The sequence below is a fragment of the Lepus europaeus genome, chromosome 5 (genome assembly GCF_033115175.1).
Source record: "Lepus europaeus isolate LE1 chromosome 5, mLepTim1.pri, whole genome shotgun sequence".
NCBI classification, from domain to species: Eukaryota; Metazoa; Chordata; class Mammalia; order Lagomorpha; family Leporidae; genus Lepus; species Lepus europaeus.
The window spans coordinates 31,599,921-31,622,404 of record NC_084831.1 but is presented as its reverse complement, the minus strand read 5'-3'; the positions used below and the strand labels follow the sequence as shown (position 1 = coordinate 31,622,404).

Below are 22,484 nucleotides of genomic sequence, written 5' to 3'. Positions count from 1 at the left end.
CTAATGCGGACCTTGGGAGGCAGCGTGTGACCCAAGTGAATGGATTCTTGCCAACCCCGTGGGAGACCCGGATTAGCAGGGGGCCTTGGGGACATTAGGGGAATGAATCAGTGGACAGCAGCTATCTCTCCCTTTCCCTCACCTCTCCTTATGTGTGTTCCTCTGCTTCTTTAATGAATAAATAAAACAAAGGGGGTCTCTCTGCTACTTTTGAAAAGAAAGATTTATTTATTCATTTATTTGAAAGTTAGAGCTCACAGAAAGAGAAGGAGAGGCAGAGAGAGAGGTCTTCCATCTGCCAGCTCACTCCCCAAGTGGCCACATGGGGCAGAACTGTGCTGATCCAAAGCCAGGAGCTTCCTCCAGGTCTTCTTATGCGGGTGCAGGGGTCCAAGGACTTGGGTCATCTTCTCCTGCTTTCCCAGGCCATAGAAGAGAGCTCGATTGGAGGTGGAACAGCCAGGACTTGAACCGGCAGCCATGTGGAATGCTGGCACTATAGGCGGCAGCTTTACCCACTACGCCACAGTGCAGGCCCCTCTCTGCTACTTCTGTCCTCATTTCATTGTCTACCTCATTCATTACCTATAAGCGATCAATTTTGTTTCTTATATTTCTATTTCATTTTTCATTTCTATTTCACAAGCAGCATTCTTATTCTACTCAGTTTTAACTCAAAGGAGGGTCCACTATGTCCTACATCTTATTTTTTTCACTTACCAATGTATGTTTTTTTAAAGATTCATTTTATTTATTTGAAAGACAGAGTTACAGAGAGAGAAAGGTCTTCCATCTGCTGGTTCACTCTCCAAATGACTGCAACGGCCAGAGCTGAGCTGATCCTAAGCTGGGAGCCAGGAGTTTCTTCCAGGTCTGCCATGCAGGTACAGTGCCCCAGCACTTGGGCCATCTTCCACTGCTTTCTCAGGCCATAGCAGAGAGCCGGATCGGAAGAGGAGCAGCCGGGACTTGAATCGGCACCCATAGGGGATGCTGGCCCTGCAGACTGGGGCTTTAACCCACTGCACCACAGCACCAACCCTACCAATACTAATGTATTTTGTGTCTTACATCAGTGCATGAACAGCTGTTTTGCTCCTTTAAAAAAAAAAGATTTATTATATTTATTTGAAAGGCAGAGTTACAGAGAGAGAGAGAGAGAGAGAGAGAGAGAGAGAGAGAGAGAGAGACAGAGACAGAGAAAGATTTCCATCCTCTGGTTCACTCCCCAAATAGCCACAATGGTGGGGCTGGGCCAAGCTGGAGCCAGAAGCCAGGAGCTTCCTCTGAATTGCCCACATGGGAGGCAGGAGCCCAAACACTTGGGCCTTTCTCTACTGCCTTCCCAGGCACATTAGCAGGTAGCTGAATCAGAAGCAGTGGAGCAGCTGGGACCCAACCAGGCTTCCATGTGGGATGTTGGCATTGCAGGTGGTCGCCCAACCTGCTGCACCACAATGCTGACCCCATGTCTTGTTCCTTTTGTTAGTGCCCAATATTCCGTGCTGGGGACATACCGTAGTTTATTGTACCTGACTCTTCCTTAGTAACAGATATTTGGGTTGTTTCCAGTTTTACCATCACAGACAATACTACAATGAATAACCTTATGCAAATACACAGGGCTGATTCTCCGGCAAGATTATCAAGGGCATGCATGAATGTATGAGTTGTTAAAATATTGAAACAAAGGTCAGCATTGTGGCACAGCAGGTAAAGCAGTGGAGGACGGCCCAAGAGCTTGGGTCCTTGCCACCCATGTGGGAGACCTGGATGAAGCTCCTGGCTCTGGCCGTTGTGGCCTTGGGGGAGTGAACCAATAGATGGAAGATCTCTCTCTTTCTCTGTCTCTCCCTCTTTCTGTAACTCTGCTTTTCAAATAAATAAATAAATCTCTAAAAAATGAAACAACTTCATGGTTCTTGGTAAAGAATACAAGAAAACCATGGCAACTGAGAAATTTAATTAATAACAAATTCTGTTATAAGCACTTTATTTCAAGCTAGGTTTGTAGGTAGTCAGGACTCACTTAGTGGGCCCCCAGCAATAAATATTTTTAAAATAAATATTTAGGGGCCGGCGCTGTGGTGCAGCAGGTTAACACCCTGTCTTGAAGTGCCGGCATCCCATATGGGTGCCAGTTCGAGACCCGGATGCTCCACTTCCAATCCAGCTCTCTGCTATGGCCTGGGAAAGCAGTAGAAGATGGTCCAAGTCCTTGGGCCCCTGCACCCACGTTGGAGACCCAGAAGAAGCCCCTGGCTCCTGGCTTTAGATCGATGCAGCTCCAGCCATTGCGGCCAATTGGGGAGTGAAGCAGCAGATGAGGGATCTCTCTCTCTCTCTCTCTCTCTCTATCTCTGTGTGTAACTCTTTCAAATAAATAAATGTTTTTTAAAAATAAAATAAAATAAATATTTATTTGAAAGAGTCACAGAGAGGGAAAGACAGAGATCTTCCATCTTCTGGTTCACGCCCCAGGTGGTTGCAATGGCCAGTGCTGGATCAGGCCAAAGCCAAGAGCCAAGAGTTTCTTTTAGGTCTCCCACATGGGTGGCAGGGGCCCAAATATTTGGGCCATCTTCCGCTGCTTTCCCAGGCCATTAGCAGAGAGCTGGATCATAAGTGGAGCAGCTGGAACATGAAACCAGCACCCATATGGGATGTGGCAGCAGCTTTACCCACTATACATCAGGACTATCTGGGACTTTAGCACACGCCAAGAGGAGCAGTGACTGAGTGCACTGAGCATTGTTTTTTTTAAATTTATTTATCCTTAAAGATTTATTTACTTATGAGAGACAGAGAGAGAGAGAGAGAGAGAGAGAGAATATCTTCTATATGCTGGTTCACTCCCCAAATGGTTGCAACAGCCAGAGCTGGTCCAGTTTGAAACCAGGAGCCAGGAACTCCATCCTGGTTTCTCACATGATCTGCTGCCTTCCCAGGCACATTGGTAGAAACCTGGATTGGAAGGAGAGTAACCAGGGCTCGAAGCAGCTCTCTGAGATGGGAAGGTGGTGTCCCAAGTGATGCCTTAACCCCCTGCACCACAATGCCAGCACCAATGACAGATTTCAAATCACTGTCTCTAGAGTATGGCCTGTGTTGACAAAGCACAGACTTGGCTGCTGTGTGAAACCCGGAGTCAGTGTGCTTTCTGGATAAGATTGTCCTCTTTACACAGGGACCCAATGAGGGAACCACGGTGCGAGGGACAGTGTACTCGTGGACAGTTAGAGAGGACCCTAGGTTAACTAGAAAGCAACCTCCATCCCTAACGGAAACACATCCCACGGCCCTCTCTCCTCCACGTACAAATATGCTTCCAAGTTTCTTGGAGTGATGCAGTGGGCCCATATGGAGGCCACAGAAGGAGTGAGTTGCACCATAGCTGAGGGAATCAGGGTCAAGGGCATCTTTCTGGCAAGAAGTGGGCAAGCCAGTGCTCCTCCTCCAGGGGTAGGCGGTTACACAGAAGGTTCTCCGGGGGCCCTGATCTACTCAGTTGCCCAAGTGTATAATGGCAGGACCTGCTCAGTACTAGGGGACAACCAGCCCTCGGGTTTGGCAGAATCAGCAAGTGAAGTGTGTGCAAGGATGCTCAGGGCCACGCAGCTCATCTTTCCCAACAGACAGGGACTCTGTCCAAAGGTCACAAGTACCCCTGCACACATCAGAGAAAAATCACTGACTACCAAAGACAAAATCTTACAAACCAGCCAAGGAAAAGAGCAGTTTCCTTTAAAGGAAGACTAGACTGATCGCTGACTTCTCAACAGGAAAGGTGTAAGCAGGAGACATGGAAAAATAGACTCGAAGTGTGGAAAGAACGTGGCTGCCTATCTGGGATTGTACACCCAGCAAAATGAAGGTGCCATGTGGCTTTTTTAGACAAAAATGAATAAATGAAGATAGTCACTTTGAGCTGCTCCAAGTGGAAGGAGACAGTATAGGATATTTTTCTGCCAGAGGAAAATAATCCCACTTGGAAGTCGAAGGATGCAGGAAGGACTGAAAATAATCACAATAATAATAATACAGGATTTGAGCAACAGTGAAGGAATGTTGACGGATATAGACTTCATAAAGCAGCAGTAATGGGGGCAGCATCGTGGTGCAGCAGGTGAGGCTGCTGCCTGAGTCCACGCTGTCATCCCTTATCAGACTGCTACTCCACTTCTGATCCACCTTCCTGCTAATGCCCCTGGGAAGCAGGCCCAGTGTTTAGGTCCTTGTCAGCCACATGGGAGACCGGATGGAGCTCCTGGCTCCTGGCTTCAGCCTGGCTCAGCCCCAGCCACTGAGGCCACCGAGGAGTAAACCAGCAGATGAGTGGACTACTGATGGAAGATTTCTCTCTCTCTCTCTCTCTCTCTCTCTCTCTCTGCATCTAGCTCTCTGTAACTCTTTCAAATAAATAAATAAATAATAAATAAATCTTTAAAAAAAATGAACGGGGTTGGGGGCCAGCGTTGTGCAGCAGGCTAAGCTGCCACTTGGGACACCTGTATCCCATATCGGAGCGCCACCTCAAGCCCTGGCTCCTTTGCTGCCACTCGACTTCCTGCTAATGCGTCCAGGGAGGCAGCAGTGCTGGGGCCCCTGCCACTCACACACTGGAGACCTGGATGGAGTTCCAGACTCCTGGCTTTGGCCTGGCCCCACCCCGGCTGTTGTATTTGGGGAGTGAGCCAGGGGGTATAATATTCTCATATTCTCTCTCTCTCTCTCTCTCTCTCTCATATCTTTCTCTCCTTCTGTCTTTCAAGAAGATGAAAAGAAACCTTTGAAAAAAAAGTTAAAGGAGTGGAATTCCTCTTTCCCTTGTCCTTGAGGTGGCAGCTCACCAGCAAGGACTTGATGGGTGGAAGCATGGGCAGGAGTGAGAAATGGCCCATGTGGCTCTTACACTTGCTGCATCCAGGAAGAGAAAAGAGTTAATGGTATGTTGAGAGCATGGTGAGCTAATTTTCTCATTGTCAGAGAAGGGAGTTATGAATGGAGCAGACTAAGATTTGCCCTGTGCTGGGGCTTGTATTGTAAGTAGCAGAGTGAACTCACAGCTCCTCACATATGTAGGTGAAGTATGGAGGTCCATCTAGATGTGGAGGGACCTTTGCACATGTATGGGTATGTCTATGTGTATATGTCTGCTGGGTCTGGCTGCTGAGACTGCCTGGAATCGCACCCAAATCTTGGCTTATAAATACCACTCTCTCCTCTGTACACGGATGTACACCACCGACACAGAATCGTTGAGTCTCTCTTCCCACTACTGCCATGCTCAAGTCAAAGTCTTCATTTTTAAGGTTTACTTATTTATTTACACCTACTTGAAAGGCAGAATGAGAGAGAGAGAGAGAGAGAAAGAGGGAGCGCACTTCCACCTGCCGCCTGCTGGGCCAGGTCAAAGCCACAAGCTCAGAACTCCACCCAAGTCTCCTACATGGGTGACAGGGGCCTAAACTTCTTCTTCTTCTTCTTCTTCTTCTTCTTCTTCTTCTTCTTCTTCTTCTTCTTCTTCTTCTTCTTCTTCTTCTTCTTCTTCTTTTTTGACAGGCAGAGTGGATAGTGAGAGAGAGAGACAGAGAGAAAGGTCTTCCTTTTTGCCGTTGGTTCACCCTCCAATGGCCGCTGCAGACGGCGCATCTCGCTGATCTGAAGCCAGGAGCCAGGTGCTTCTCCTGGTCTCCCATGTGGGTGCAGGGCCCAAGGACTTGGGCCATCCTCCACTGCCTTCCCGGGCCAATGCAGAGAGCTGGCCTGGAAGAGGGGCAACCGGGATAGAATCCGGCGCCCCAACCAGGACTAGAACCGGGTGTGCCGGCGCCACAAGGCGGAGGATTAGCCTGTTAAGCCACGGCGCCGGCTTAGGGGCCTAAACATCTGGGCCATCATTACTGCCTCCCAGGATGCAGTCTCAGGAAGCTGGATGGGAATTGAAGGAATCAGACTGGAACCGTGCTCCGATATGGGATGCAGGTGTCCTGCTGCACCACAACACTGGCCCCTAAGTCAGATTCTTCTGAAGAGTGCAATGGCGGCAGCAGCTCTTTCCCACCTCTAGCTGAGCTCTGAATCCCCTGGTGAGAGTCTCAGGACTGCTCTGAGCAACGCAAACATCCCTGACTGCGGCTCCAGTGGCTTTGGGTTTGTCACCTGCATCCCCGTGGAGGAGGTGGACACAGCCCTGAAAGCAAGGCCACACAAGGTGGATGGGAGAGTTGTGGAACCGAAGAGGGGCTGTCTCAAGAGAAGGGTCTCAAAGACCATCTAGGTGTGAGACAGACCTTTGCTGGTGGCATTGCAGATGACACATGAGCACCTCACAGACTCTTCCCAGCAGCCTGGGGAAACCGCAGTGATGGACAGCGTGACTCAGCAAGGCAGTGATGGACAGCGTGACTCAGCAAGGCAGTGGCAGGAAGGGAGGCTCTGGGGCCAGTGTTGTGGTGCAGCTGGGAAAGACCTGGGAAATTTCAGGGCACCTGGGTACAAGACTTGATCTGGCTTCTAACTCCAACTTCCTGCAACTGCAGACCCTGGGAAGCAGCGGTCAGTTATGGCTCAAGGAATTGTGTTCCTGCTACCCATGTGGGAGACCTAGATTGAGTTCCTAGCTCCTGGCTTCATTCCAGTCCTGGCTATTGTGGGCATTTGGGGAGTGAACCAATGGCTGAGAGCTCTGTCTATCTGTTTCGTCTCTTTCTGCCTCTCATATACATTTTAGGGGCTGGCGCTATGGCGCAGCAGGTTATCGCCCTGGCCTGAAGCGCCGGCATCCCATATAGGAGCTGGTTCGAGACCCAGCTATTCCATTTCCCATCCAGCTCTCTGCTGTGGCCTGAGAAGGCAATGGAGGGTGGCCTGGGTCCTTGGGCCCCTGAACCCGCGTGGAAGACCCAGAGGAGGCTCCTGGCTCCTGGTTTTGGATCAGCACAGCTCCAGCTGTCGCGGCCAATTGGGGAGTGAACCAGCGGATGGAAGACCTCCCTCTCTCTGCCTCTCCTCTCTCTGTGTAACTCTGACTTTCAAATAAATAAATAAATCTTAAAAAATACATTTCTAAAAATTAAAAACAAGGGACCAGCATGGTGGCACAGCAAGTTAAGTTGTCACTTGTGACACAGCATTGTGGCACATCCTATATCGGAGTGCTAGTTCGAGTCCTGCCTGCTCTGTTTCTGATCCAGCTCCCTGTTTATGGCTGGGAAAGCAACAGAAGATGGTGCAAATGCTTGGACTCCTGCCACCTGTATGAGAGACCCAGATGGAGTTCCATGCTCCTGACTTTGACCTGGCCCAGCCCTGACTGTTGGGGCCATTTGGGGAGTGAACCAGCAGGTGGAAGATCTTTTTTTTTTTCCTTCCTCTGGATCTTCCTCTCTTTGTTTTGCAGATAAATACAATAAATCTTAAAAAAAAAAAAAAAAAAAAAAGAGGCCGACGCCGCGGCTCAATAGGCTAATCCTCCACCTGCAGCACGGGCACACCGGGTTCTAGTCCCGGTCGGGGCGCCGGATTCTGTCCCGGTTGCCTCTCTTCCAGGCCAGCTCTCTGCTATGACCCGGGAGTGCAATGGAGAATGGCCCAAGTGCTTGGGCCCTGCACCCCATAGGAGACCAGGATAAGCACCTGGCTCCTGCCTTCGGATCAGTGCGGTGCGCCGGCCACGGTGGCCATTGGAGGGTGAACCAACGGCAAAGGAAGACCTTTCTCTCTGTCTCTGTCTCTCACTGTCCACTCTGCCTGTCAAAAAAAAAAAAAAAAAAAAGAAAAGAAAAGAAAAAGAAAAAATTAAGACCAAAATCAAGTGTATGAGAGAGAATGGAAGAACAAACAAACAAACAAACAAAAAAACTATTGTAGAATAAAGAAACTTGCAGAGACATGACAGTTGGGTGGATCCTGGCCTTCTAAAGGCCAGTTTGGGGATAATTAGTGAAATGTAAATGGAGTTAGTGCATTATGTGGTAAATCAATAGTGTCATGTATTTGTTAATTTCCTGATTGCTATCTTGTAGGGGGTCCTGTAGGAGAGTATTGTTTTTTGAAAAATACATGCTAAAATGTTGAGGGTAATGGTGCATAATGTCTACCCATAACTTTCTTTCTTTTTTTAAAGATTTATTTATTTACTTGAAAGAGTTACACACAGAGAGAAGGAAAGGCAGAGAGACAGAGAGAGAGGTCTTCCATCCACTGGTTCACTCTTCAGTTGGCCACAATGGCTGGAGCTACACCAATCTGAAGCCAGGAGCCAGGAGCCAGGAGCTTCTTCTGGGTCTCCCACGTGGGTGCAGGGGCCCAAGGACTTGGGCCATCTTCTACTGCTTTCCCAGGTCATAGCAGAGAGTTGGATCAGAAGTGGAGCAGCCGAGACTTGAACCAACACCTATATGAGGTGCTGGCACTGCAGGTGGCGGCTTTGCCCGCTATGCCACAGCACCGGCCCCCACAACTTTCTTTCAAATGGATCAGAAAAAAATTGTATGTGTATTTGTATGTGAACTTAATTAAATAAAACTTTTATAGAGTGAATACATATAAAAAGATAGATCAGGAACGAGGCAAATAAGTTGTCTGGGTTGGGTAAAGGTGTTGTCTTTGTACTATTTCACAACTTTCCTGCAACTTTGAAATTATTTCAAATTAAAGGTTTTGTAAGAAAGCAAATGAAAAAATAGGGGCTGGTGTTGTGGTGTAGCAGATAAAACCGCTACCTGTAGCGCCAGCATCCCATATGGGTGCCAGCTGGGACCAAGCATTTGGGCCAAATTCCACTGCTTTCCCAGGCGCATTAGCAGGGAGCCAGATTGGAAGTGGGGCAGCTGGGACTCCAACTGGCAGGGCAATCCACCAAGCACTGAACTTTGGATCAGGAGACCTTGGTCCCAGGCCCAGCCCTACTATGTAGTTGTTGTCCGGGGCAAAACCCTGGGATTCTTAGGCCTTCATTTCACTAGTGTAAGAGGAGCAAGGAGGGATGAGTGTTTGGCCTGGAGGTTTAGACACCAGCATCCCACACCGGAGTGCCTGGGGTCAATTCCCAGCTCTAGCTCCTGACTCCAGCTTCCTGTGATGCAGACCCCAGGAGGCAGCAGCGATGGCTCAGTAGCTGGATTCCTACCACCCATCTGGAGGCCTGGCCAGAGTTCCTGGCTCCCAGTTTTGGCCCAACCCTGGGTCATTGAAGGCATCTGGGATTGAATCAGCAGATGGGGGCTGTCTCCCTTTCTCTTTCTCTCTCCTTCCCTCCCTTTCAAAAAACAAAAACAAGAAGAAAATACATATGAATAATACTTAATATTTCCATGTTGCTTTTTATGTTCCAGTCATTACTGTGAGGACCTTCCTAAATCTGCTCATTTAAAACTGTATGAAAGGAGCCAGGGCTAGGATATAGTGGGCTAAGCCTTGGCTTGAGGTGCCGGCATCCAATATGGGCGCTGGTTCTTGTCTCAGCTGCTCTTCTTCTGATCCAGCTCTCTGCTATGGCCTGGGAAAGCAGCAGAGGATGGCCCAAGTACTCGGGTCCCTGCACCCACATGAGAGATCCAGGTGAAGCTCCTGGCTCCTGGCTTCGGCCTGGCCCAGCCCTGGCTGTTGCGGCCATTTGGGGAGTGAACCAGCAGATGGAAGGCCTCTTTCTCTGCCTCTGCTTCTCTCTCTCTGTAATTCTGACTTTCAAATAAATAAATACATATTCAAAAAATATTTATTTACTTATTTGAGAGGTAGAAAAAGAGAGACAGAGACAGAGAGACAGAGATATTCCATCTCCTGGTTTACTCCCCAAATGCCCAGGATGGCAAAGACTTGGCCAGGGCCAAAGCCAGGAGCCAGGAACTCAATCCAGGTCTCCCATGTGTGTGGCAAGAACCAATTACTGGAGCCATCACTGCTGCCCCCCAGAGTCTGCCACCTCCCAGGGTCTGAGTTAGGAGGAAGCTGGAGTCAGGAGCTCTCTGTTATGGGATGTGCGTGTCTTAACTGCTGGGCCAAACACCTGCCCCCAGCATCTCTGTCAGTGAGCTGTATATTGATCAGGGCTATTTAAAAAAAAAATCTTCAGAGCAATAGGGTTACTTGTTGGCGACCAGATTTGCATCGTTAAACAGATGCCTCTGCAATTATCCCCTAGTGCCCCTTGGGGGGGGGGGGGATGGAAATGTCCTATTGGGTGATAGCTGCACAACTCTGATGACACTAAAAATCACGGAATCGTTCACTTAAACAGGTGAATTTTATGGTGGTGTAAATGATACCTCAACAAAGTTAAAAATAACGCACACATCCAACTTAAGACAGTGATAAAAAGCAATAAAAGCAAACCCTTAACACAGAAAGGAAGGAAATGATAAAGTCAGAAACCAAAGGAAGAGCATAAACGAAGGAACATATTTTACACTTGCTGATTGGAAGAAAGCATTAACAAGATCGGCAAGACTGGCGAGTGTATTGACCCAGGGGACGGTTGCCTGTCCCGGAGACCGGAGACCAGAAGTCCGTTTACAGCTGAAGTCAACAACTCTGGTTTCCAGTGACAGAGGTGTCTCCTTAAGGGCGCAGCCCCTGGGCTCCTCACCACGCAATTCCTGTCTTCTGTGCCATGAACCCGCGCGTCCCACCACTTTGAACGCATCAGCTCCTTGCATCCTACAACAGCTCAGAGACGCAGGCATAATCACCTCCAGCTAGCTGGTGGGGACTGGGGTCAGAGGGACCCCAGCCTCTGCGGAGGTCACTCGCTCCGCATCTCAGGGGCCATCTCCGCTGGGTGCTAGGCTGCTGCTGGCCACCAGGGGGCAGAGACGGGCCAGGAATTCAGAGCGGCCCGGGTACCGCTCGCTTTCCCACAGGGTGCGCGGAGGCCACGAGTGGGGCCGGAACTCCCGGATCCCAGCAGCCCGGCCTCCGTTTCCCCTCCGCGCTAGGGGTGGGCAGGCAGGCGTGGATCCGAGCCGAGCCCGCGGACTCCGCAGCCACGCGTGCTCCCTCCACGCCACGCGGCCCCCGCTGCCGAGCGAGGCTCTTTGTCACTCAGCCGTGCGCGCCGCGGGGCCGGCCTCCCTGCGAGACCGCGGAGAAGACGCACGCCGGGCCCGGGCGCCGCGGGAGTTCTGCGGCAGCGGGGCCGGGCGGCTGCGGGGGCGGGTTCCTTGTTGACAGCGAGTTGCCCAGCAACCGCGTGAGGCGGGAGAGGCGGCGAGGCTGAGAGGGGCGAGATGGGGCTGGGCGCGTGGGGCCCCCGCCGCCGCCTCAGGAGGGCCTCCTCCTCCCGACATCCTCCGCTCCTCCTCCCGACATCCTCCGCTCCTCCGTGGGGCAGCACGCGGGCGAGCTGCGCCCTGCGCCTGGCCGGGCGGGGTCCCTGGGATGGGCCAGGGGCGGCTGAGGTATGGCCTGCCCAGCTTTCCCAGGCAGGTAGGTGTGACCTCCTCTCACCACGAGGGCTCGCAGGGCGTGTGAGGAGCCGCCTGACCAGAGTCTCTGCCTTTGCAACCGCTGTCTTGACCTCCGCCACGCACTGTGCTGCAGGGACAAGAAAAGAATAAATGCAGACGCTGGGTCACTGTGTGCCCAGGTGCAGAGGTGCTGGACTGCAAGCTGTCTGTGCTGTGCCTACCCTGGACCCCCGGTAATCCATCCCCGTGGGTGGTGAGAGCACATGTGTAGGTGTTCGTAACTCTAGGTCGCTTCAAAAAACATTGGTACGAAAAATACATAGCATAAAATGACCGCTACAGCCATGTTAGGGGTACAGGGCAGTGGGATTAAGCATAGTCACATTTTTTTTTTTTTTTTTTGACAGGCAGAGTGGATAGTGAGAGAGAGAGACAGAGAGAAAGGTCTTCCTTTTTGCCGTTGGTTCACCCTCCAATGGCCGCCAAGGCTGGCGCGCTGCGGCTGGCGCACGGCGCTGATCCGAAGCCAGGAGCCAGGTGCTTATCCTGGTCTCCCATGTGGGTGCAGGGCCCAAGCACTTGGGCCATCCTCCACTGCACTCCCTGACCATAGCAGAGAGCTGGCCTGGAAGAGGGGCAACCAGGACAGAATCCGGCGCCCCAACCGGGACTAGAACCCGGTGTGCCCACGCTGCAGGCGGAGGATTAGCCTAGTGAGCCACGGCACCGGCCTGTATACTCTTTTTTAAAAGACAGTTACAGGGCCGACAGAAAAGGAAGGAACCAATGGAAAAGGAAGACCTTTCTCTCTGTCTCTCTCACTGTCCACTCTGCCTGTCAAAAAAAAAAAAAAAATTACAGAGAGAGAGAGAGAATATGAATCTTCCATCCACTGGTTTACCCCCAGATGGTCACAAAGGCCAGTGCTAAGCCAGGCCAAAGTCAGGAGCCAGGAGCTTCCTCCAGGTCTCCCACGTGGTGCAGGAGCCCAAGGATTGGACCATCCTCTTTTGCTTTCCCAGGTGCATTATCAGGGAGCTGGATTGGAAGTGGAGCAGCTGGGACTCAAATTGGCACCCATATGGGATGCTGTCACCACAGATGGCACCTTTGCCCATTCTGCCACAGTGCTGGCCCCAAGAGTGTGTACACACTTCAGAGAATGCTTATTTAAGACTTTTGCTCATTGTATACATACACATTTTGGATATCAATCCCTTATCAGATACATGATTTATATGATTTACAAATATTTCCCCCATTCTATGTGTTGTCTTTTCTTAATGAAGTCCCAAAGCTCAGCTGATGTCTTCTCGCTTTTGTTGTATAGATTTTGACGTCATCTTGGTCACATTCGACTGTTTCTAACTAATTCAAGATGGAGTTTTCTCTCTATGTGGAATCCAGGCATACTGCCCTTTAGCTGCAGTAAAAAATAAATAAAAATTAAGTAAAAAGTGATTCTTAAGGGGCCAGCACTGTGGCATAGTAGGCTAAGCCTCCACCCATGGTGCCAGCATCCCATATGGGCACTTGTTTGAGTCCTGGCTGCTCCTCCTCTGATCCAGCTCTCTGCTATGGCCTGGGAAAGCAGTAGAATATGGCCCAAGTGCTTGAGCCCATGCACCCGCATGGGAGACCTGAAAGAAGCTCCTGGCTCTTGTCTTTGGATCGGCGCAGCTCTGGCCATTGCAACCATTTGGGGAGTGAACCAGTAGATGGAAGATCTTTCTCTCTGTCTCTCCCACTCTCTGTAACTCTGCCTCTCAAACAAATAAATAAAATCTTTTTAAAAAATGGATTCCTAAAAATGCATAAGCTCATGTGCTTCTCTCGGACAGCACAAGTTGGAGGAAGACCTATGTTACGATGCCAGCTGGTAGGCACTGTATAGGCCTGGGTCCATGGTTATGCAAGGTGGAGGTGCTGCTTGCTGGGGCTAGTCTGGCATGGGACCCGCAGCTCGGCAGGAACCTCATGGCTGCCTACTCGGTGGAGGTGAGGTCTGAGCTGCGTGCTCTTGTTAAACACGCTCCTCTGCTCTTTAGCCATCTCCATTGCCTGCTGACACAGAGGCGGCTCCTTGCTCTGTGTGTTTGGACAAATCATTGCTGGCATCCGGTGTCAGTCGCGAAGAATCTACCACAACTGGCTTGATTCAGACTTGGCAATGAGTCCACTTCGCTTTGAGAGGTCCGCCCCAGCCCAGCCCATGCACCCATCAGCATCTCTCACTTGGGAACAGGATGGAGTAGATTTCAGGTGGGGCACTTCAGAGCTACCCATTTTCACAGATTTCCACAATGACTGGGAAAACTTTCACACGACCTTTGACCCTTACTGTCTAGTGCAGCCTATGATTGCGTTGCGCTGTGTCCTGTCTTCCTGTTTCAGCGGGATGGATTCTGATGACGTGATGCTTCCGTCATCTCCTTTGTGGTGAAGTCTGGCTTCCCCGATATTAAAACAGTCACTGCAGCCTTTTGCTCTTGTATTCACACGCCAGGCCTCCCCCCGCCCCCATTCACTTCCAGTCTATCTGTGTTTTCATATTTACAGCATCTCAACAGCAAGTCCTCTGTCCTGGCTGTTTTCATGAACTCCCCTGACAATCTCTGGCTTTTCCTTGGAGCATTTAGTGCTTTAACAGGAGGTGACCTGACCCACTGGCTGGACACTGCCCATGAACACAGGCACTGCTTCCTTAGGCATATTTGTTTCTTTTTGATGTGTGAGCTCACCCTGGGAACGGGCTGAACTGGGTTTTCCCAGCACCCTTGATGCGTCCAGCTGGGAAGGCGAGCGGCGCTCCTTCTGGGCCTTTGACCAGCCATCTAATGAGGCTTGACAACGAACCTGCCCCACGGTGGCCTCTGGGCACAGGAGCCTGTGGTAGGATGAAACCGGTGTTCACCTTATAGCATGCAAAGGGTAAATGGGGCAGTGATAATATTGGTTAATCTCTATCCCTATAGAATCTTTCTTTTTAGAAACATTTTAATTTTAATTGATTTTAGATTTTTTTTTTGCAAGGCAGAGAAACAGAGACAGAGACAGAGAGACACACAGAGAGATATCCTCCATCCTTTGGTTCACTCCTTAAATGTCCACAACAGCCAGGGCTGGGCCAGACTGAGGCCAGGAACTCTATCCAGATCTCCCATGTGGGTGGTAGGGGCCCAAGTGCTTGAATCATCACCTGCTGTCTCCCAGGGTGCACATTAGCAGGAAGTGAGATAGGAAGTGGAGATGAGACTCAAACGCTGGCACTCTGATTTGGGCTGTGGGCATCCCAGGGACAAATAAGCCAACGTGCCACATGCCTGCCCCATAGTACCTTTCTCATGAAAACCTCTTCTCTCTGTTCTTTTGAGCTGTGGTTTCTTTTCGTACTCTGCGTACAGTAGGTCTTGGAAGTCATGACTTCAGTCCTGTGGGTTCAGTTATGGCAACTCAGGGATTTGCACGTGGCTAGTGTCAAGAGAATCACACAGCTGGAGGGCCCACCTTGCGAGTCACCCCACACTCCAGCACGGCCTTGATTTCTGCTCCTCGTCCCTGCTAATAACCAGCACTTTTGTTTTAAATTCTTTTTTTTTTTTTTGAGATTTATTTATTTGAAAGTCAGAGTTACACAGAGAGAGGAGAGGCAAAGAGAGAGAGAAAGTCTTCCATCAGCTGGTTCACTCCCCAAATGGCTGCAGTGGCCAAAACTGAGCTGATCTGAAGCCAGGAGCTTCTTCCAGGTCCTGTGGGTACAGGAGCCCAAGGACTTGGGCCATCTTCTACTGCTTTCCCAGGCCATAGCAGAGAGCTGGACTGGAAGTGGAGCAGCTGAGACTCAAACCGGTGCCCATATGGGATGCCAGCACTGCAGGCTGTGGCTTTACCCGCTACGCCACAGCACCGGCCCCATTTTAAATTCTTAATAAAGATTTACTTTATTTATTTGAAACACAGAGTTAGAAAAAGAGAGAGAGAGAGAGAGAGAGAGAGAGAGAGCGAGCGAGAGCTCTTCTACCCACTGGTTCATCCTCCAAATTGCAGAGACTGCTAGGGTTGGGCCAGGCCAAAGCCAGGAGCCTGGAACTTCTCTCTCTCTGTCTCTCTCTCTCTGTCTCTCTCTCCTTTTAAAATAAATCTTTAAAAACAAAACTAAAACAAATGCATTCAGAATCCACGAATGAGCAAAGGACTTTTGCAGGACTTCTCAGAGCTTACAAAATGCTAATGGCTCCAGGGCTCTCCCCAGAGGGAAGTACAGTTGGAGGAGGCTTCTGTCCATTAAAGTGGAGGCATGGCTTGAGTTACTAATGAATGATGATTTATGTTAAGAATTTGTTATTTGAGACAGGTGCTTGGCACAACAATTAAGATGCCACTTGGAAGGGCCAGGTCATGGAGTAGCCAGTGCCTGTGACAGACACTAGCATCCCATGTGGGTGCCAGTTTGTGTCCCAGCTGTTCCATTCCAGTCCAGCTCCCTGTAATGGCCTGGGAAAAGCAACGAAGGTTGGCTCAGAAGTGTCTGGGCCCCTGCCATCCATGTGGGAGATGAGGAAGAAGCTCCTGGCTTTGGCCTGGCCCATCCTTGTCTGTTGCAGCCATCTAGGGAGTGAACCAGTAGATGGAAGATCTCTCTGTCTGTTTGTCTTTCCCTTTCTCTGTGTAACTCTGACTTTCACAAAAATAAATAAATCTTTTTTTAAAAAAAGATGCCATTTGGGGGGCTGGCATTGTGGCAAAGTAGGTTAAGCTGCCTATTGTGATACCAGCATCCCATATCAGAGGGCTCTTTCAAGTCCTGGCTTCTGATCCAGCTTCCTGTTACTGCACCCAGGAAAGTGGAGGATGATGGTCCAAGTGCTTGGGCCTATGCTACCCACATGGGAGACCCAGATGGAATTCTTGGCTCCTGGCTTGGACCTGGCCAACACTGGCCATTGTGGCCATCTGGGGAGTGAACCAGCAGATGGAAGATCTCTCTCTTTTCTTTCTCCTCTCTCTACCCGGCACCTTTCCCTTCTCTGTCACTATGCCTTTCAAATCAATAAAAATGTAAAAACTTGTCATTTAAAACAATATGTGATCACTTCACATGTGATTTAGGTGGGCACCACATACTATTCCGGAGTTTTGATTCAGAAGCCACCATAGCCCCCAGGAAGGCCCCTTTATGGTGGGGCCTGCGCAGCAAACCTGCCCTTGTCCACCTGCCCTGACCCAGGGCCACTTTTGTGTCACCTGGGGGAAGTCCCTTAGCCTGGTGAGCTTCACCTGTTAAAAAGAGGTTGGGTGATCCCCAGCGCATCACAGAGTGCGAGCCTCACAGAAGGACACGGACACACACACAGAGGGCGCCTGGCACAGGGAGGGTACTGGCTGTCACCTGTTGGCACTGCGCCCCTATAGATCTGGGGCTGCTCCCCCTGCCTGAAATGCTCCCTGCCGCTGACCTATCCTGTCCTCCCAGCCGGGTCCTTCCAGCCTCCCGGCTCAACCGAGGGCTGGCTTCATCCCAGCGCAGCGCCTCAGCCATGGAAGAACACATGCTGGGGGAGAGAGGCTGGGCACGGGCAGGGTGTGCAGGCGGCGGAGGCAATGGAGGCGTTTCCTGAGGCTCCTTCTCCTGCAGACCGCTGGGGCCTGTGACATTCATTAGATGCGCAAAGGTGGCTCCGGGGTGCTCCTGCAGGGCCCCAGAGCTCCTTGGCCCGGCGGGAGGTGGGTGCGTGTTTCCGGCGCAGCGGGATCAGCCTGGGGCCCGCAGGGCGCACAGCAAGGGACGGCTGGGTCAGCCCGCTCCGGGCACTGCCAGAGAGCACGCAGGAGCCAGGGGGTGGGCGGCCCCTGAGCAGGCGTGGGCTCTGGAGGAGCACGCAGCAGCGCATCCAAGGGAGCCAGAGAGGAGCTGCGTGTCTCGCACGCGGGCCGGGCTGCTCTGGCGGAGGTATGCATGCGCCCCACCCTCGGAGACGGCACCGCCCGCGTTCTAGGCACACTGGGGCCTCTGCGCACCGAGGCGGGGCCACCGGGTCACACCGCGGATCTGACCGGGACTGGACGCCGGCCTGGGCGAGGTCGCCCTGCGGGAGCTCAGGTCCCAGCCTTCCCGGCCCGCGCCGCGCCCCTGAGGTCTCCTGGCCGAGGCGCGGCGCCTGACGGCGTGGACAGGGCTGTGTGCAGGAGGAAGGGTCCCAGGACGACCCTGACGACGGTGACGCCTGGGTGCGGACTCCTGGCTCTGGCTGTCCGCAACCACCTCGGGGTCGCACCTCGGAGTCGCCACCACCGGCGACACCAGGCTCCACCCGGACCCTTCCCGGGCGTGGGTTCGGAGCCTTGACCCCACCCCCGGGCCCCCATTGGCCCGCCCGGGCGGGGGCGAGGCCGGGGTGGTGCGGGCGACAGGGTCTGGCCGAGGCCGGTGCAGGTCCGCGCCGCCGGATCGCCCGGAGCTCTCGCGCCGCTCCTGCCCACTGGCGGCCGCAGCAGCCCGGGGCGGATTAGCCGACGGTGGGGTCTCCGGCATAGCTCCGGTTCCGAGGCGGCGGCGGCCGCGTCCACAGGGCTCCAGGCAGAGACAGGTGCCGCGGGAGTGCCCTGGGGCCCCAGCCGTCGCCGCGGACGACTGCCCGGTCCCGCCGGCCGTCGAGCCCAGCCCACCGCTCGCCGTCCGGGCGGTCCCGGGCTCCGGTCCCGGCCGCGGAGCCGATGCGCGCCCGCTGAGCGCCCAGCCCGGCCCGCCATGGCCGCGCGCCCCGGGCCGCTCTGGCTCCTGGGCCTGGCTCTGTGCGCGCTGGGCGGCGGCCCCGGCCCGCGCCCCCCGCCCGGCTGTCCCCAGCGCCGCCTGGGAGCGCGCGAGCGCCGCGACATGCAGCGCGAGATCCTGGCGGTGCTCGGGCTGCCCGGGCGGCCCCGGCCCCGCGCGCCGCCCGCCGCCGCCCGCCTGCCCGCGTCCGCGCCGCTCTTCATGCTGGACCTGTACCGCGCCATGGCCGGCGACGACGACGACGACGCCGGGCCCCCTGAGCGGCGCCTGGGCCGCGCAGACCTGGTCATGAGCTTCGTCAACATGGGTGAGTGCGTGCTGGGGAGGGCAGGACCCGCGGTGACCGTGTGGACGCGGCCTGAGCGTGGGGCGCCCAAGCCCGGCCCCTGGGGAGCGAACAAGACCTGGTGGGAGTGTGTGCGTCCCTGGGCAGTGCCAGCCCCTGGCCGGAGCGGGGACCCACAGGCGAGGAGGACCCCCAGGCCGGGCAGCGAGGGTCTGAGGGGTCCGTGCAGGCTGGATGGGCGCAGAGGGGAGCGGAGACTCCTGGGGTTGCCTTCGCCTGGGCCCGAGACCCACCGAGAGGAAGGACCCGGTCATGTGGGGGCCCACTGGGCTGCCCGGGGAGACGTGTGGTGCTGGGAGACAGAGGAGTAAACAGGCCGGATGCTGGCACCGCGATAAGGGCAGGACTGAGGAGAGGGGCAAAGGTCAGTGTGACACCTGTGGTCACATCATCACAGTGACCAGTGTGTCTGGGTGTCCTATGCGGCCGCAGGCTCTTTCCCTGCAGAGCCCGGAGCCCAGGGGTGGGGAGGGAAGCAGTGGACTCTCCTGGGTGGGTCAGCGGCTGTGTCTCCTCCCCCTGGGCCCTGGCCCTGCCTGTGTGAGGGTCCAGGCTGGGGGTGACCACCAGGGGCAGCCTGGACCCTCTTGCTGCTCCCAGGCAAACCCAGCTTCCCTCTCCACAGAAATTTTCCTCACACCATGGAGCGTTTGCTCTTCAAGTTCTCAGCGTCATTTTTCCCCTTTGCTCTTTGTTCTGGGGTCACGAGTACTTCCTGTAGTAGAGTCAGGCCCCCCCCCACCTGTGCTGTCTCCTGTCTGTGGCTAGGGACAGGCAGGGGTCTGCACTGGACAGACAGCCGGTGGGCCTGGGGTCCCAAGGACCACAGATCAGCCTGGCTGGGGGAGAGGACCCAGGCCCCAGCCACCAGCCTCCCCTCCCCCCTGCTCTGAGTCTTCCTGGGCCCCCGCTCCACCCAGGTGAAGACAGAGAGGCTCGGGGAGGCAGTGGCACAGGCGGGGTGGTGCGGGCTGGACATGGCCCTGGCCAGGACAGGCCCGGTTGTCCAGCTCCACATTCAGCATTTAAGGAAATGAATTTCTGTCATCAGCCAGTCAGGGAGAAGGGCACTGAGAGGTTGGGGCAGAGGAACCCGGAGGATGGACCAGTAGCAGCGGTGCCCAGACATTTGTTTCCTACCCTGGGGCCTCCCCTGCCCCAGCCCGGAGCTAGTGGTAGGCTGAGGAGACCCAGGGCCAGGTCTAGGATGTGGCCAGCGGGGTGTGGTTAGAGGATGGAGGAGACCACGTATAGAGCCGGGACTGGAGCTCCGACAGGGGTTGTAGAGCAGGAAGAGCTGTGGATGGAGCTGCCCGTCAGCGTGAGTCACTGCCCAGACCACGGCCTGCTTCTCTCAGCACCTCCTGGGTCAAGGTACAGCCCTGGTGGGAGCTGCAACTGTGAATCGGGCAGGGCCTGCCCCTGCTGTGTGAACCTGGGGACAGCGCTCAGCCTCCCTGAGCTTCAGGGCCCTCCTTGGGAACTAGGGGCCCCCCAGGGATCCATGCTCAGGCTGTGACATGACTAGTTAATAAAGGGGAGGAGCAGAAAGCCAGCCTCTAAATCCATCCCCTAGGAGGGCGAACCTGGGCCTGGCCACCTGACCCAGGTCCCTCCCAGCTGCCACCCAGCCTTGGTGGGAATGTGGAGGGAGCATCCCCACAGGTCTTATCCATGTCTAAAGCCCAACCCAGGGCGTCCCTACTGCACTTTTTAAAAAAAATTAATTAATTTATTTGAAAGGTAGATTTACAGAGAAGCAGAGAGAGAGAGAGAGAGAGAGAGGTCTTCCATCCCTTGGTTCACTCCCCAAGTGACTGCAACGGCCAGAGCTGCGCTGATCCAAAGCCAGGAGCCAGGAGCTTCTTCTAGGTCTCCCACATGGGTGCAGGGGCCCAAGGACTTGGGCCACCTTCTACTGCTTTCCCAGGCCATAGCAGAGAGCTGGATGGGAAGAGGAGCAGACGGGACTAGAACCGACACCTATATGGGATGCCAGTACTGCAGACCAGGGCTTTAATCCGCTGTGCCACAATGTCCAGCCCCGTACCACTTTTTAGGGGAAAATGTAGCCAGTGAGCTTTCACAGCCTTTAATTCCTTGTTTGGTCCAAATAGCCACAGGGAAACCATTTTGCCTCTCACGGCATGGCATGGGCTCTGAGAGTCACGCACCACATCTGGGGTGACATCCCTGGCTCTGACTCCCAGCCCCGGCTTCCGGCCCTGCCTTCGCGTGTGTTTCGTTAGGATCTGGGCCTCGCTGCTGTGGGATCACAAGCAGCTCTGTGTTCCGTGGATGCCAGGCCGTGGGCGGGCCGGCGCCGCCAGCAGCGCCTCCCTGACTGGATGCGCCCCTCGGCCCCTCGGCGGCAGCGCCAGGCTCTGGCGGAGCAATGTGCGCCCTGGTTAGCAGGGCTGCGTGTGGGGCTCAGACACAGATGGGCGCCTTCCTGTGTTTGGAGGCCCGGGCCTCGGGCTCTGAAGGTCGGGGCCCTGCAGCACTGTGGGGTCTAATAGCAGAGTCGCCGCGGTATCCACGCCCACGCCCAGGCTCCCACACCTGCTGCCTCCAGCTCCACCTCTGCTATCAGCCTCATCTGGCTCCTGACAAGCCCGGCCCCTGCCTGCCTGGCCCCTGCTCCCTGATGGCGGGCGGAGCACCAAGCCTGGGGCCTCTCACAGGGCTCCCGCCCGATGCCACCGCCTGAGGCCTCTGTGAGGAGCAGGTGCTGTAGGAGGTGGTGACAGCACCTGATGGGGCGGCCGAGGCTGCCATCAGAGCCCGCGGCCCTGCCCGGCCTGTCTGAGCGCTCAGCATGTGGGCCCGGCACCTACTGTCTGCACACAGCCATGGGCCGGCTCCCCACGTGGCACCAGTGAGGCCTGCCCGGGTCTCCGTGTGCTGGGGCGGGAGGCAAGACCCAGACTCCACCACGAATTCCCGCCTGTCCCATCCCATCCCCGCCCGGTGCTTCTGCTTTCCTGTCCACCCGGCTGTGATGGAGTCAGCCCAGCGAGGGGCCTCCCGGCTCTGTCGGAGACACCTGCCCGCCACCCGTCCGCAGGGCTCCAGCCTCTCAGGCCTGCCCGGCCCCTCCCAGACCGTGTCTGCCCATTCTTGCTGAATCCCCGTGCGCCCTGGAGCAGAGGCAGCGCCCGTGTTCCAGACTGAGAAACCAAGGCACAGACCAAGGCCAGCGGAGGGCTGGCCAGGGTCACGACGGGACCGCCCTCACTTCCGTCCTGCCCTTCTCAATCCCACGCATGGTTCTCCTGGCCTCTGGGGGCCGAGGACGGGGTGGGGAGGCTGCTGGATTTAGGAGACTCAGGGCTGCATGGGAATTAGGGACCTGCTCAGTCCTGCCCTGCCTTTGCCAGCCCCATGACCCTGAAGGACGAGGACACTTGGTCCCCAGGGGCCAGGGTCAGTTTTTTGGTTCTTACCAGGAAGAGTTTTCCTTTTCCCACTCATTATTTCAGCAAACAGTGCTGTGCACCAGGCCCTGTTTTGGCTGCCATGGGTATAGCCATGGACAGAACAAAGGTCCCTCCTTTGTTCACTGTTTCACTCCCCAAATGACTGCAATGGCCGGAGCTGAGCTGACCTGAAGCCAGGAGCCAAGAGCTTCTTCCAGGTCTCCCACATGGGAGCAGAGGCCCAAGGACTTGGGCCATCTTCTACTGCTTTCCCAGGCCACAGCAGAGAGCTAGATTGGAAGTGGAGCAGCCGGGACACAAACCAGTACCTATATGCGATGCTAGTGTTGTAGGCCAGGGCTTTAACCCACTGCATCACAGTGCCAGCCCCCTTGTCCCTTCTCTTGCATCTCACAGTTACAGTCACATCTTTGTTTTTTGTTGTTGTTATTTCAAAGATTTTATTTATTTATTTGAGAGATAGAGTTGGACAGTAAGAGCAAGAGACACAGAGAAAGGTCTTCCTTACATTGGTT

At 54.2% G+C, this 22,484-nt stretch overlaps 1 protein-coding gene across 1 annotated transcript in view; it reads left to right on the top strand.

The window, feature by feature from the left end:
• The first annotated feature begins 18,159 nt into the window (after positions 1-18,159).
• Positions 18,160-22,484, top strand: part of LOC133759676 (bone morphogenetic protein 8B) — a 29,598-nt gene continuing 25,273 nt past the window's right edge. Inside the window, exon 1 of the mRNA XM_062191036.1 lies at positions 18,160-18,490. Within this exon, the coding sequence (XP_062047020.1) occupies positions 18,160-18,490 (331 nt within the window). The remainder of the gene's footprint in view (positions 18,491-22,484) is intronic.